This window comes from Guillardia theta, assembly GCF_000315625.1.
Source record: "Guillardia theta CCMP2712 unplaced genomic scaffold GUITHscaffold_12, whole genome shotgun sequence".
NCBI classification, from domain to species: Eukaryota; class Cryptophyceae; order Pyrenomonadales; family Geminigeraceae; genus Guillardia; species Guillardia theta.
Genome location: NW_005434662.1, coordinates 828,447 through 839,440, shown reverse-complemented (window position 1 = coordinate 839,440; position 10,994 = coordinate 828,447). Strand labels below are relative to the sequence as shown.

General features: G+C 52.1%; 5 protein-coding genes across 5 annotated transcripts; 3 read left to right on the top strand and 2 right to left on the bottom strand.

Annotated features, from left to right (window-relative positions):
• Positions 1 to 228: 228 nt before the first annotated feature.
• GUITHDRAFT_103199 (hypothetical protein) lies at positions 229 to 1,659 on the top strand (the record flags this gene model as incomplete). Its single annotated transcript, XM_005838205.1, has 7 exons — positions 229 to 288; positions 356 to 384; positions 430 to 501; positions 550 to 1,128; positions 1,173 to 1,377; positions 1,423 to 1,512; positions 1,570 to 1,659. The coding sequence occupies 7 exons, from the start codon at positions 229 to 231 to the stop codon at positions 1,657 to 1,659; spliced, it is 1,125 nt and encodes a 374-aa protein (XP_005838262.1).
• Positions 1,660 to 1,768: 109 nt separating this feature from the next.
• GUITHDRAFT_103198 (hypothetical protein) lies at positions 1,769 to 2,688 on the bottom strand (the record flags this gene model as incomplete). The annotated part of the gene is made up of 7 exons (XM_005838204.1): positions 1,769 to 1,821; positions 1,870 to 1,904; positions 1,950 to 2,022; positions 2,077 to 2,170; positions 2,221 to 2,356; positions 2,407 to 2,507; positions 2,557 to 2,688. 7 exons carry the CDS (start codon positions 2,686 to 2,688, stop codon positions 1,769 to 1,771), a joined length of 624 nt encoding a protein of 207 aa, XP_005838261.1.
• A 990-nt stretch (positions 2,689 to 3,678) lies between these two features.
• On the top strand, positions 3,679 to 4,788 carry GUITHDRAFT_103197 (hypothetical protein; the record flags this gene model as incomplete). The annotated part of the gene is made up of 6 exons (XM_005838203.1): positions 3,679 to 3,883; positions 4,095 to 4,177; positions 4,234 to 4,359; positions 4,405 to 4,562; positions 4,606 to 4,675; positions 4,729 to 4,788. The coding sequence occupies 6 exons, from the start codon at positions 3,679 to 3,681 to the stop codon at positions 4,786 to 4,788; spliced, it is 702 nt and encodes a 233-aa protein (XP_005838260.1).
• A 2,332-nt stretch (positions 4,789 to 7,120) lies between these two features.
• GUITHDRAFT_134763 (hypothetical protein) lies at positions 7,121 to 9,837 on the top strand (the record flags this gene model as incomplete). The annotated part of the gene is made up of 7 exons (XM_005838202.1): positions 7,121 to 8,744; positions 8,787 to 8,866; positions 8,939 to 9,196; positions 9,360 to 9,403; positions 9,524 to 9,614; positions 9,670 to 9,746; positions 9,789 to 9,837. The coding sequence occupies 7 exons, from the start codon at positions 7,121 to 7,123 to the stop codon at positions 9,835 to 9,837; spliced, it is 2,223 nt and encodes a 740-aa protein (XP_005838259.1).
• Positions 9,838 to 9,926: 89 nt separating this feature from the next.
• On the bottom strand, positions 9,927 to 10,372 carry GUITHDRAFT_103195 (hypothetical protein; the record flags this gene model as incomplete). The annotated part of the gene is made up of 4 exons (XM_005838201.1): positions 9,927 to 9,967; positions 10,036 to 10,171; positions 10,219 to 10,301; positions 10,345 to 10,372. The coding sequence occupies 4 exons, from the start codon at positions 10,370 to 10,372 to the stop codon at positions 9,927 to 9,929; spliced, it is 288 nt and encodes a 95-aa protein (XP_005838258.1).
• Positions 10,373 to 10,994: the final 622 nt, after the last annotated feature.

The window sequence follows — 10,994 nt, the reverse complement described above, 5'->3', positions numbered from 1 at the left end:
TCTCTCTCTCTCTCGCCCTCCCTCCCTGTCCTCCCCTCTTCTTCATCCTGCTCCTCCCCCCCCTCCCCCCCCTCCCTTCTCTTCTCGTCATTTCGTGTTTCCTACTTACCATGGCGCTCCAAGACATGTTTGAACCCCTCTGGGCCGTTTGGCCGTTTCTTATCCGTTACATTTTCCGTTAAATGGAAACCGTCTGGACCACTTTTGGACCTCCCCGTTGCCAGGGACATGCTCGGTCATGGCGTCAGGGTGCTGGTAGGGCTGACGGTCGTCGCTGCGTCGCTAGCGGTGAAGGAGGAGGAGGAGACATGGGAGGAGGTGGATGAAGCTGACTGCTCCCTCTCCCTCCTCACAGGTTGATGCCCCTTTGGAGTACACGGGGAGGTACGTGAGCTGTAGCTGGTCACTCCGCTGAATGAAGGGACACAGGTGTGACGAGCCCGGAGAGACCTGTTTGATCACAAGAGCAGACAACCCTCTTCCTCTCGTTGAGCTTCCTAAGTATTCTCAGCAGCATTCCTTGTGTATGCCACCGTAACGAGTGTGCAGGTATAGAGATAATGCTCTCTCATTCGCTTCCATTGGTGACTGGGGTTGTGGGCCGTACAACTGTGTGTTGAAGCCTGATCCGAATCATATTTCTGCTGGAGCCACTCAGAAGGCCGTGGCTGGGGTGATGGCTCAAGTGGCCGAGAAGACGGGAGTGCAATTCGTGCTGGCTGTAGGAGACAACTTTTACTTTCACGGAGTACAGGATGTGAACGACCCCTTGTTCGACTCCGTGTGGAGAGATCGTTTCAATCAGCCGAGCATGAACGTCCCCTGGTATGTGACGTTGGGCAACCATGATCACTATGGCAACCCCGAGGCGCAAATAGATTACAGCAAAGCCGGCTTCGACAAGCGCTGGATCCTTCCCAACTACTACTACACAACAGTGCGAGATGTTGGAAGCAACGGCAAGCAGCTGCAGCTTGTATTTGTTGATACTGTCATTTTGGACGAAGGCTATGGAAGAACGCTTCTCCTAGAAAAGATCCGTGAAGGTATCGTGCAACCAGAAGCTCTCGCCCGCTACGACTCGAGGTTTCATATCAGACAGAAGGCCGCGTCCGAACAACTTTTGTGGTGATGCAGATTTGAGCATCTTAGATGTTTCTGACCAGCATCAGGTTGGAGGAGACTCTCGCCCAGTCTACCGCTGATTGGCTCATTGTGATAGGGCATTATCCCGTCTACTCCGGTGGAGAGCATGGGTCTACGTTCTCGCTGGTAGAGCTGGTGAAACCGCTGCTGGAGAAGTACAAGGTGGACGCGTACATCTCCGGTCATGATCACAACCATCAGCACTTGCAGCACAACGGAGTGCAGTACTATGTACTCGTGCTTGCAAACCTTTACCTTGTTGGTGATCTTGCGCAGGTATCTGGGAATGGATGTTTGAGAGGCATCGTCAAGCCCCTGCCCATGATGGAGTTTGGAGCTGTTGACCCGGGCTTCATGCATCATCAGGTGTATCATCGCCATCTGGAGAGATCTCCCTCTTGTTTGTTTGACATGACACGATAGGTGGATGGGGATGTGATGATCACAACTTGGATTGACATGAATGGACGCGCCATATACTCTCATACGCTCAAGCAAAAGCGTAATGTTTAATTTCTCAGATCGAATTCTTGTCCGCCATGATTGAGTCTGCCTATTACACTCACAACTTTGTATTCGCATTAACCAGTTTGCTAGGAAACATGTGCTAAGTGTCTGTTCTTTACATAAATTCTGTTGTGTTGGCAGTCTCCATCCCCCAAAGTTTTGCCAGCCCTTCATCAGGAGTTAGATCAATTTTCTGTGCACGATACATCCTTTTACCTGCTCTTGGCTTCTTCTCCAATGAAGTTCTCGAACTGCTTGAAACAGTCATAACGAGTCATCAAAGAAGCTCGACTGACGTGTTCAGTTCTTCCCATCTCGACCTCTCCTTCGACTCATTGGCATCTGCAATGCTCGAGGCGGTGTCTGAATCTGCTCGGGATACCCTTCCGTTTGTGCCGTACAGCAGCCAGTGGTGAGAGTCACCGACTGCGTGAGTTTGTGCTGGTGGTTGCGGGGAAGGAGGATGTGGAAGTCCTTCCTGTGCCTCCCACGGCTCAAAGTGATGATTTGACGAGCTCTGACATGCTTGAGCATCAATTGCACGCACGTCAGCAGCCATGACGTCACCTGAGAGGAGAGGAGAAACCAGTGAAAGAAGTGCTTGTACAGGACCTTGAGCTTGTGAAACCTCTCTTGCAGGAAGATGATTCTCACGAATGATACAGAGACTATGGTCGTCTCTTTCCATTCTGCAAAGTGAATCCTGAAGGACAGGTTCGTCTCAGAGCGTCGAACTTCAACTTCTGATGAGACCTAAGGTTCGCTTGGTTTGTCTTCCTCCTGCAAACATTGCAGAAGTAAAGCCATTGATTGTTGCGTGAAATCAAAGAGGTTTTCTTGACTCTAACTAGTTCCTGAAGGAATGTGGATCAGCAAGCATTTCAAGCATCAGTCAAGGCTCACTTTCTCCAACTCTCGTATCCTCTCTTGCAAGCTGTTATTCCTCCTCTCACTAAGCGAGATCTTCTTCAAGAGAGCGCTCGAAAGATCGTCCTCCGAAAGCTCCGCAGGCTCGTCCAAAGTTTTCAGCTCCATGACAGCATCTCACCTCAAATCCATCACGTGGAAAAATCAGCAGCTCCTGCCCCATGGCGTCAGTTTTCCAGTGAAGGAAAGAAATGCGCAGAAGCAGCCAGGCGAGAAGCAGGAGTAGACATTCGACAGCGTACAGCAGGAGCAGCAGGTGCAGGTGCAGGTGCAGGTGCAGGAAGAGGGGGAGCAAGAAGAGGATCAACAGGAGGATCAACAGGTAGAGTAGGAGGAGGGGCAAGAGGAGGAGGAGGGGAGAAGGAGAAGGAGGAGGAGGAGGAGGAGCCAAAGAAGGAGGAGGAGCCAAGAGGAGCAAGAGGAGGAGATGAAGGAGTAAGAGGAGGAGATGGAGGAGCAGGAGGAGGAGCAGGAGCAGGAGGAGGAGCAGGAGGAGGAGGAGGAGGAGCAGGAGGAGGAGGAGGACTGAGGAGGAGGAGGAGGAGGAGCCAAGAGGAGGAGCAAGATGAGGGGGATGGGTGGGAGGAGCCAACAGGTGATGGAGCAAGAGGAGGAGGAGGAGGAGGAGGAGGAGGTGGTGGTGGTGGTGGAGAGACAGGAACTACTTATGATGGTATGAGCGGGACTGAGTGGCGGCTAGGGGCCTATTAGAGCAGAGCTGCCCTGGACGCTTTCTAATAGGTCTCATAATCGAAAATCGCTGCCCTCCCACGCAGTCGTCATGCTGTGAGCATGATGCGGGGGGCGCTTCTCCTGGTGCTGCTGAAGGCAGTGAGCGTGGGGGGAGGAGGCGGGGGAGAGGGAGGAGAGGGAGGAGAGGGAGCAGCTGGCATGCACGGCAGGCTGCGTGAGTGGTGGAAGGAGTGCCCCTGCCATTGCTGCGAGAAGAACGTGGCCTCCATGGGGATAGTGCGGCGGTCAGATGCACGATGGATAGAGTTTCGATGCAAGAGCTGCACATCCCCAGAGCTTCTTGTCAGTACGGAGGAAGCATGCTTCAGCAAGATCTACCAGGTCATCTCTCTGCGACGAAAGTGCATGTTCTGCCGATCGAGGGCCATCTACGGGGCCACAAAGCAGTCACCTCCTCTGGTGAGTGAGCTTGACTTGGAGCTCGGATCTCTGACAAGGCGAACGCAGCGATGTGGAGCACACAAGCACAGTGGAGACATCATCATCACGCGCAACAGCTGCTTCTATCCAGGGTGCCAGAAGGCAGAAATCGTCACATTCATTTCCAAAAGTAACCCAACAACAGACGCGCTTGTTCGGCCCTGTCGGAGGTTCACCTGAGTACTGCACACTACATAAACCGAGTGGATACTTAGACCTGAAGGTGATACATGTCATTGTCTGTCTTGGATGTGACCACCAGAACAGAACAAGAAATGTCGACACGAAGGCTGTGTTCGTCAGGTTCCTTGAGCGATCTTTGCGTGTTTGTTGAGAGACAGCTCAGGCATCATTCGGAGACGCGGCTACGAGAGAAAAGGAAACTTGTGCCCTGCATAGACTGAAGCATCACGTAGATCTCAAGGTGATGAGCTCTTTTCATCGCAAAGTGATGTGAGATAACGTGCTTTGGTTTCGTAGAACAACGGCAAGAAATGTGCAGCCCCCGAAGGTTGTTCGAAACTCGGAGTGTTTGGGTGGACGGGGAAAGACAAGCAGAAGCATTCAAGAGCTTTGTTCTGTGCTGCTCACAGGTCGAACGAACAGGTTGCCAACTTGTTGCACGTGCAACGCTCGTGATGGGGGTTGCAGACTCGGCGAGTGTCCAAGCACATGGACACCACCAGACGGCAGCTCGAGAGGAAGCTAGTCAACGAGTTGTACTGCATTTTCTCAGAGCTCCACTCCTCTGCCAACGACGTTCCCTCTCGCCTCTTCAACCAGAGCCAGTACAAGAAAGATCGAACAAGGTGAGGCACGCCTCCAAGTGGTGCCAGCCCTGATGGCTTGCAGTATGATCGAGTTTGCTGTCGTTTTTCTTGGACATCACGCCATCGGGTTTAGCAGCGAGACAGGAAGTCAGGTATTGAGAGGAAGCTTGTCTCAAATCGAGAATGGAGATGTGATGTTGTATAGATACGACAGGTTCAGCCGGTTGTGAACGGAACGAATGAGAATCATGAAGATGATTGGTGATTCTTCAATACCTGCAACCTCCATTGATGTTTGCCTTTTGAATATCAGCGAATTTCTTGTGAAGAATGATAGAAGACGACAAGAAGCAAAATTCTTCGCAGAGCTTGTTGATAGTCATATCTTCCTTGTTTTGATGCTGACGATGTCCGGCAGCGATCTCTCTTACCATTTACCTTCAAGTTTGACATGAACGCTATCCTAAGCCTTGCAATCGAGGAGATCAAGAAGATATCAGTTGAAAAGCAGTACATAACTCTGTATAGATGTTTAGACTTTTCAAACATATGAGAATTTTGCTAGTTGATCAAAGGGATAAACAGTTATGGAAATTCGTAAGGCAGTCATCAACGTCAAGCTTCAGCTCTTGACAACATGCAGGTGAGATGTTCACTGTGTAGCTTGAACTCATGTTGATTCATGTTGTACAGTCTCGATGGATACGCATCGACCTTCATGGTTCTCAGTTCAAATCGTGACAGCACAGATTCGGACAGTCAAGAGTATTTTGTTCTACATTGAGGGCAAGGAGAAGGTAAAAATGACATGAAACGATAGACATCTACCTAACTTGGTTATCAGCATTCGAAATTCCTCTCTCGCTCTAGACGACTGCTATTCGTCTGCGATTCCGATGACCCCCCACGCTAAACCTGTACGTATGCGGTGAGAAGCAGGTGCACGGTGGCAGCGAGCATACGAGATTCGGTCGCAGGAGCCTCTTTGCCGTGAACGATCGCCTGGTGAGACAAGGGAGTCAGCGGGCTCGTGCTTGCCTGAGACATCCTCACAGCTCTTCCAATCACGTTGAAGTTTCCCGACAGAGGGATGCGATTGCTGACGACGTTCACTTGGATCGCCCCGTTGCTGTCTGCTCTCTCTGTCACCCGCGGATTCATCGCAGACTCTTATTGCCTGCAGCGAATCGTCCGAGATCGCCCGCCTCGCTTGCTTCCGAGGCTCTCGAGCCTTCTTCACCCGGGTTGTACACTTTCCCACAGCTCTTACCGCCATTGCTGATGTCTCCCAACTACAAAACGTGTTTGTAAGCTGTTGGACCTAACGGGTATCTATCAGCAACAAAGCTCACTGAATGTATCTTGATCGTGTAATCTCCTTCCCTTAGCCCTCTGATCTTGCCCGTCACTGCTGTTCCTGGCAGATGATTATCTCCTCCTCTTCCGATTCACATCGGATCTACCATTTCCGCTCTCCAAGAAATAGAGCAGACCGTCGACCCCCTCTCCTCCTCGGATCAAACAAGTTGCTTTCGATGGCATGTTCCCTGCATGATATCGCAGACCATTACTAGTTGATCGCTTCAGACACATCGAACGGCAGGATCCCCTTCAGTTGAGCGTGTGTGGTCACGAGAACATAGAAAACCGAGGATTGAACCAGCATGCAAAAGCAGCAGAACAGCCCAAGAAAACACGGACTTTGCATGCTCCTGAAATCGTTATCTGATTCATATAGCATACAGTCTATCGTCACTGTCGTCATCGTCTTCATGTAGCATACAGTCTATCGTCACTGTCGTCATCGTCTTCATATAGCATACAGTCTATCATCACTATCGTCATCGTCTTCATGTAGCATACAGTCTATCGTCACTGTCGTCATCGTCTTCATGTAGCATACAGTCTATCGTCACTGTCGTCATCGTCTTCATGTAGCATACAGTCTATCATCACTATCGTCATCGTCTTCATGTAGCATACAGTCTATCGTCACTGTCGTCATCGTCTTCATGTAGCATACAGTCTATCGTCACTGTCGTCATCGTCTTCATGTAGCATATAGTCTATCATCACTATCGTCATTGTCTTCATATAGCATACAGTCTATCGTCACTGTCGTCATCGTCTTCATATAGCATACAGTCTATCGTCACTATCGTCATCGTCTTCTCATAATTGCATTTCTTCCTCGCGCGCATGCTGGCAGTGCACGGCGACGCAGTAAAGTTCCTCCTTCCATTCTCAATGGATGAAAAATAAAACAGCAGAGGGGAGACCATTCACTGCCTCTCAAATTATCTATTTCATATACTGAGGCAGACTTGAGATACCTACCAGTTGACTTTTTGTATCGCATTTGAGTTAAAATAAAACAGACTGGTTGAGTAAAGTCGTTCCTTCGATAAGGCGCTCAAAATGTCGGAGACGTGATCATGCATGGACGAAGAAGATGATGATGAGAAGAAGAAGAGAAGAAGGGAGGAGTGAAGCAGATCATAACATCAAGATGAGAACATGCAGATGAAAACATGACGATCAAGAGACTTCATCTTTGAAAGAATCATTGAGAGTTTGATCGAAAGGAACGAGTCGAAATGAGCGAACACGGACTAAACAAAAGAGAAGGAAATGGAAAGTCGATGGGCGAAAGTTCAGCTAAGGACAAGGACAAGTGTCAAAATCTCTTTTCTGGCATCCCAGGGTTAGAGCGGAGATGGATGAAGAACTGTGGGAGGAGGATATGTGTTCTGCGTGTTTCGCGATTGGAGGCCCTACGGGAGCTCACCAGTTCAAGGTCGGACATCAAGCTGACTGTGGTTATGAGCGATGGGAGACCCTTAGGCGACTCGGCAAGGAGGATGAAAATGACCAAACCTGCCCTCACCTCCGGGTCGTTCCCAATCCAGCAGAGCGACTCGCTTTCGCTTGCCGTCAACGTAAACTTCTACTTCCAGTACTTCCATAACCTCAAGAACAACTCAGACGCCATCCGCATCCTCCTGCAGAAGCGCTCGAAGCGCTCTCTTGTGAACAAGATCATCGCCGAATGCTCGATGAACCTGGCGGATATCATCCAGGCCCCCCTGGAGGAAGGGAGTGTCTTGATGCTCCATAGCACAGGTCGGCTGAAACATACGCAGAAGTCAGTGAACGAACCCATCGTTCGCCTGCACGTTCAGCTTGAGTCCCTTCCCGTTGACTTCTCCGACATCTCACGGTGGTGGCCGGAAGTTGACGACGACAACGCGAATGAAAGGGAACTGATTTTGAGCGGAGAAGATCAAGCGAGCGAAGACGAAGAAGAAGATATGCTCGAGAGTGAGGAAGATGAAGATGAGTGGGTTGAAAGGTTTGATACCGTAGACGAGCATGGAGTCGATCTCATCGACGAGGTTGAGGAAGACGTATTCCCCACCAGCAACACCATCGCAAGCACAAACATTGATCGTGAGAACGGGGCAAAGAACTTCCGATCGAAGGTGCTCAAGGGAACAAAGAAGATCGCAAGCATGACTCTCACCCCCGTTCGCGTCGTCCGAAACCAGTATGCCCGCATCAGAGCCAAGAATCAGAAGGAGCACGCGTCCAGTGCTGCGGTAGGAGACCTGGAGGAGGAGGCTGGCGAGGACGAGGCGGTGTTCGATGACGGGGTCCTACATATGGCCGGGTTTGACAGGAGAGCATCGGAAGACGTAGGGGGGGAGCACTCGGAGGTTACTGCGAGGGTCGAAAGCATCCTCTCGGACTCCGCGAGCTTGGACGGGGGCAGCCTGGTGCTGCTCTGTAACCATTCATCGTCTCGTGGAAGATACTTGTACGACGTCCTCACACGGAGAGACTCGGAGGCGAGAGCCAGCACGTCGCAGGACTTGGGGAGATTCTGTGTGAAGATCGCTTGCTACCTGGAGATCCGAGCTGCTGTGGCTGTCATCTCTGCCCATCTGAGGAAGCAGCAGCGTCAGGACAGGTCTGCTGTCATGCGGATCGGAATCTTAGGAGGAGACTCGTTCTTGCACCTCTTCCTCCAGGAGATGCTCAACTGTCAGGCAGAGCCTTGCTTCAAGATCTTTCTGATCCCCCTGGGTCGAGGCGGACGAGACTCGCTGGTAGCCCAGCTCATTAGCAGCAAGGACAGCGAGTACTTGCGGCTCTTCTGCTCAGAACTGTGGGAGTCGAGCTTCGAGATTGCAGATGGTGAAGCAGACTTTTGGATGGAGGGTAATGCTCCTCTTGCTTCTTCTAGTCTCACCCTGCCTGCAGCCGTAGAAACTCGCGTGCATGAATTGTTGTTCCACTACCTCTCACAGGCCAAATGGACGTTCAAGCTCGTAGTCGGAGAGGTAGAGGGTGTGGAGAAGGGGGCATGGTGGGGGGAGGGGGGAACGAGCTTTTCTCACTGCAAGTGTTTGCAGGCCTTCATCACTTGTGCAGACAGCATGACAGGCTCTAATCCGATCCCTTCTCTGATTGAGGAGCCCGGCTATGCCGGCATAGTGAGGCAGCACACGCTCCCCTTGATCTCCTCGCTGTCTGTACGAGCAATCGAGGAGGTCACAACTTCTGGCTTGTGTGCAGCTGCTGATCCAGTACAGGAGGGACCAAGTGCCAACAGCGTGCTGGACGTCAAACTGGATTTCTGGGTGACGAATGGAGGAGGGGAGGCTCTCAAGGTAAGATCGGCGTGAAGGTATCAGGAGATTCTGACGATTGCAGACCTGCTCGCATGGCGTGCACACGGACATTCAACTGCGGCGGAATGAGCTCGTTCCCTCGGCACCTCTCAGCATGCAGGCACGTCTAGATCTGAGGGATTCTTGTATGACGTGAGGTCAGGCCGTGTGTATGAGGTCGTTCAAGGAGAGGAACAAACGCATCCGGTCAGCCCCTCCTCCTCCTCGTCCTGATCCTCGTCCTCGTCCTCGTCCTCGTCCTCGTCCTCGTCCTCCTCCCAAAATCCGTCCTCCTTCCATCGACCTTCTGTGACCGACTCGGAGCAGCTCTTCCGTCAACGTCACGCGCAACAGTGGAGGGGGGCACGTTATCAGAGCAGACGTCAGCCGCTTAATCTGCTCAGCTGCAAACCCCAAGGTAAGGGCGGGGCCCCATTGCCTCAGCTGGCCTTCTGCTCTTACTGCTGCGCTAGGCCAACTTCTTCTCGGTGATCGTCGACGGGCTGAGAATGTCTCCCGTGCGATTCATCTCGATCTCTCCACACCTCAGGTGCTCAATGTCCTGCCCGGGGAGACTCTGACGCTCCTCCAGCTCGACCCTGATCAACTCGCTTCCGATCGCGACGTTCTGCGAGATATGATGAATTTACTAGAATGATCTTCTGAGAAGATTGTGAGATAGCAAGTTAAGTGTACAATAAAGTAAAGGGGGGGTCCTCCCTTCAGTCTGTCAGTACAGAGCAGGAGGTGGCGTCTCGAGCGCTGACGCAACTGCCACAGCATGTCACTGGACGATGAGAGAGGCTGGTGGGCGTCACTTAGTAGAGCGACGAGCCAACCGAAAATGGCGAAAGGGATGAGGATCATGGTGAACTGACAGCACAGACGAGCTGGTCGGTTCGGCCCTGTGGCGAGCCAGCTGTCCTCCTCCCACTTCAGACTCACAACGCCAATGAGGAAGACTTGTATGGCGCACTGCCACGAGATAATGTCAGGTAAGCACGTAACGGATGCAGCAAGACCATGGGAAGGCGGAGCGATTCTACGATAGAGCAGACGAGCAGGATAGCTAAGACGGCAGCGACAGCAGCAGCCGTGTAGACTACTGCATTTCAGATCTCCTTTGTGACCCCCAGCATCAAATGTACCATTCTCTTTGTCGAGCAGTTTTGCCATTTGCAGAGGCTCCAGGGAATTCCCTGATTTATCGTGTTAATAGAAATCATGCTGACCTCTCCTTGCTCTCCCTGCTCTTCAGTCTACCTCTACGTGAGTCGAGGCTACCGTAGTACTCTATCTTCCTCTGGGCTACCCTCTGCCTCCTCTGCCTCCTCTGCCTCCTCTGCCTCCTCTGCCTCCTCTCCTCTCGCTCCATCCTCCCTTCCATCTCTGACCAAACCGCCGGCATCAGTCAAACCAGCTGCTCAGCTCATGACAACCTCAGTCAGTGACCCCTCATCCCCACTCACTCGCATCACTGGTCCCAAATATTGCCCCTCATCCCCACTCAGTCCCCGCCTTCTTTCCTCACGCTGGCCCCCGAAATGCGATGCTGCGACTCCTCGCCCCCTCCCCTGTCGCTCCTCACGTGCTCTGTTCCTCTCCTAAACTCAACTCCCTCCCTCCCTCCCTCCCTCTCCTCCCTCCCCTCCCTCCCTCTCCTCCCTCCCTCTCCTCCCTCCCTCCCTCCCTCCCTCCCTCTCTGGAGCTTCCGCCGTCCAGGCAATGCTCATCGGTGTGCTGCTCTCGTAAGACAAGATGGGCTGGCATCGCTCCCGAGACCGTTGGAGGGCATTGC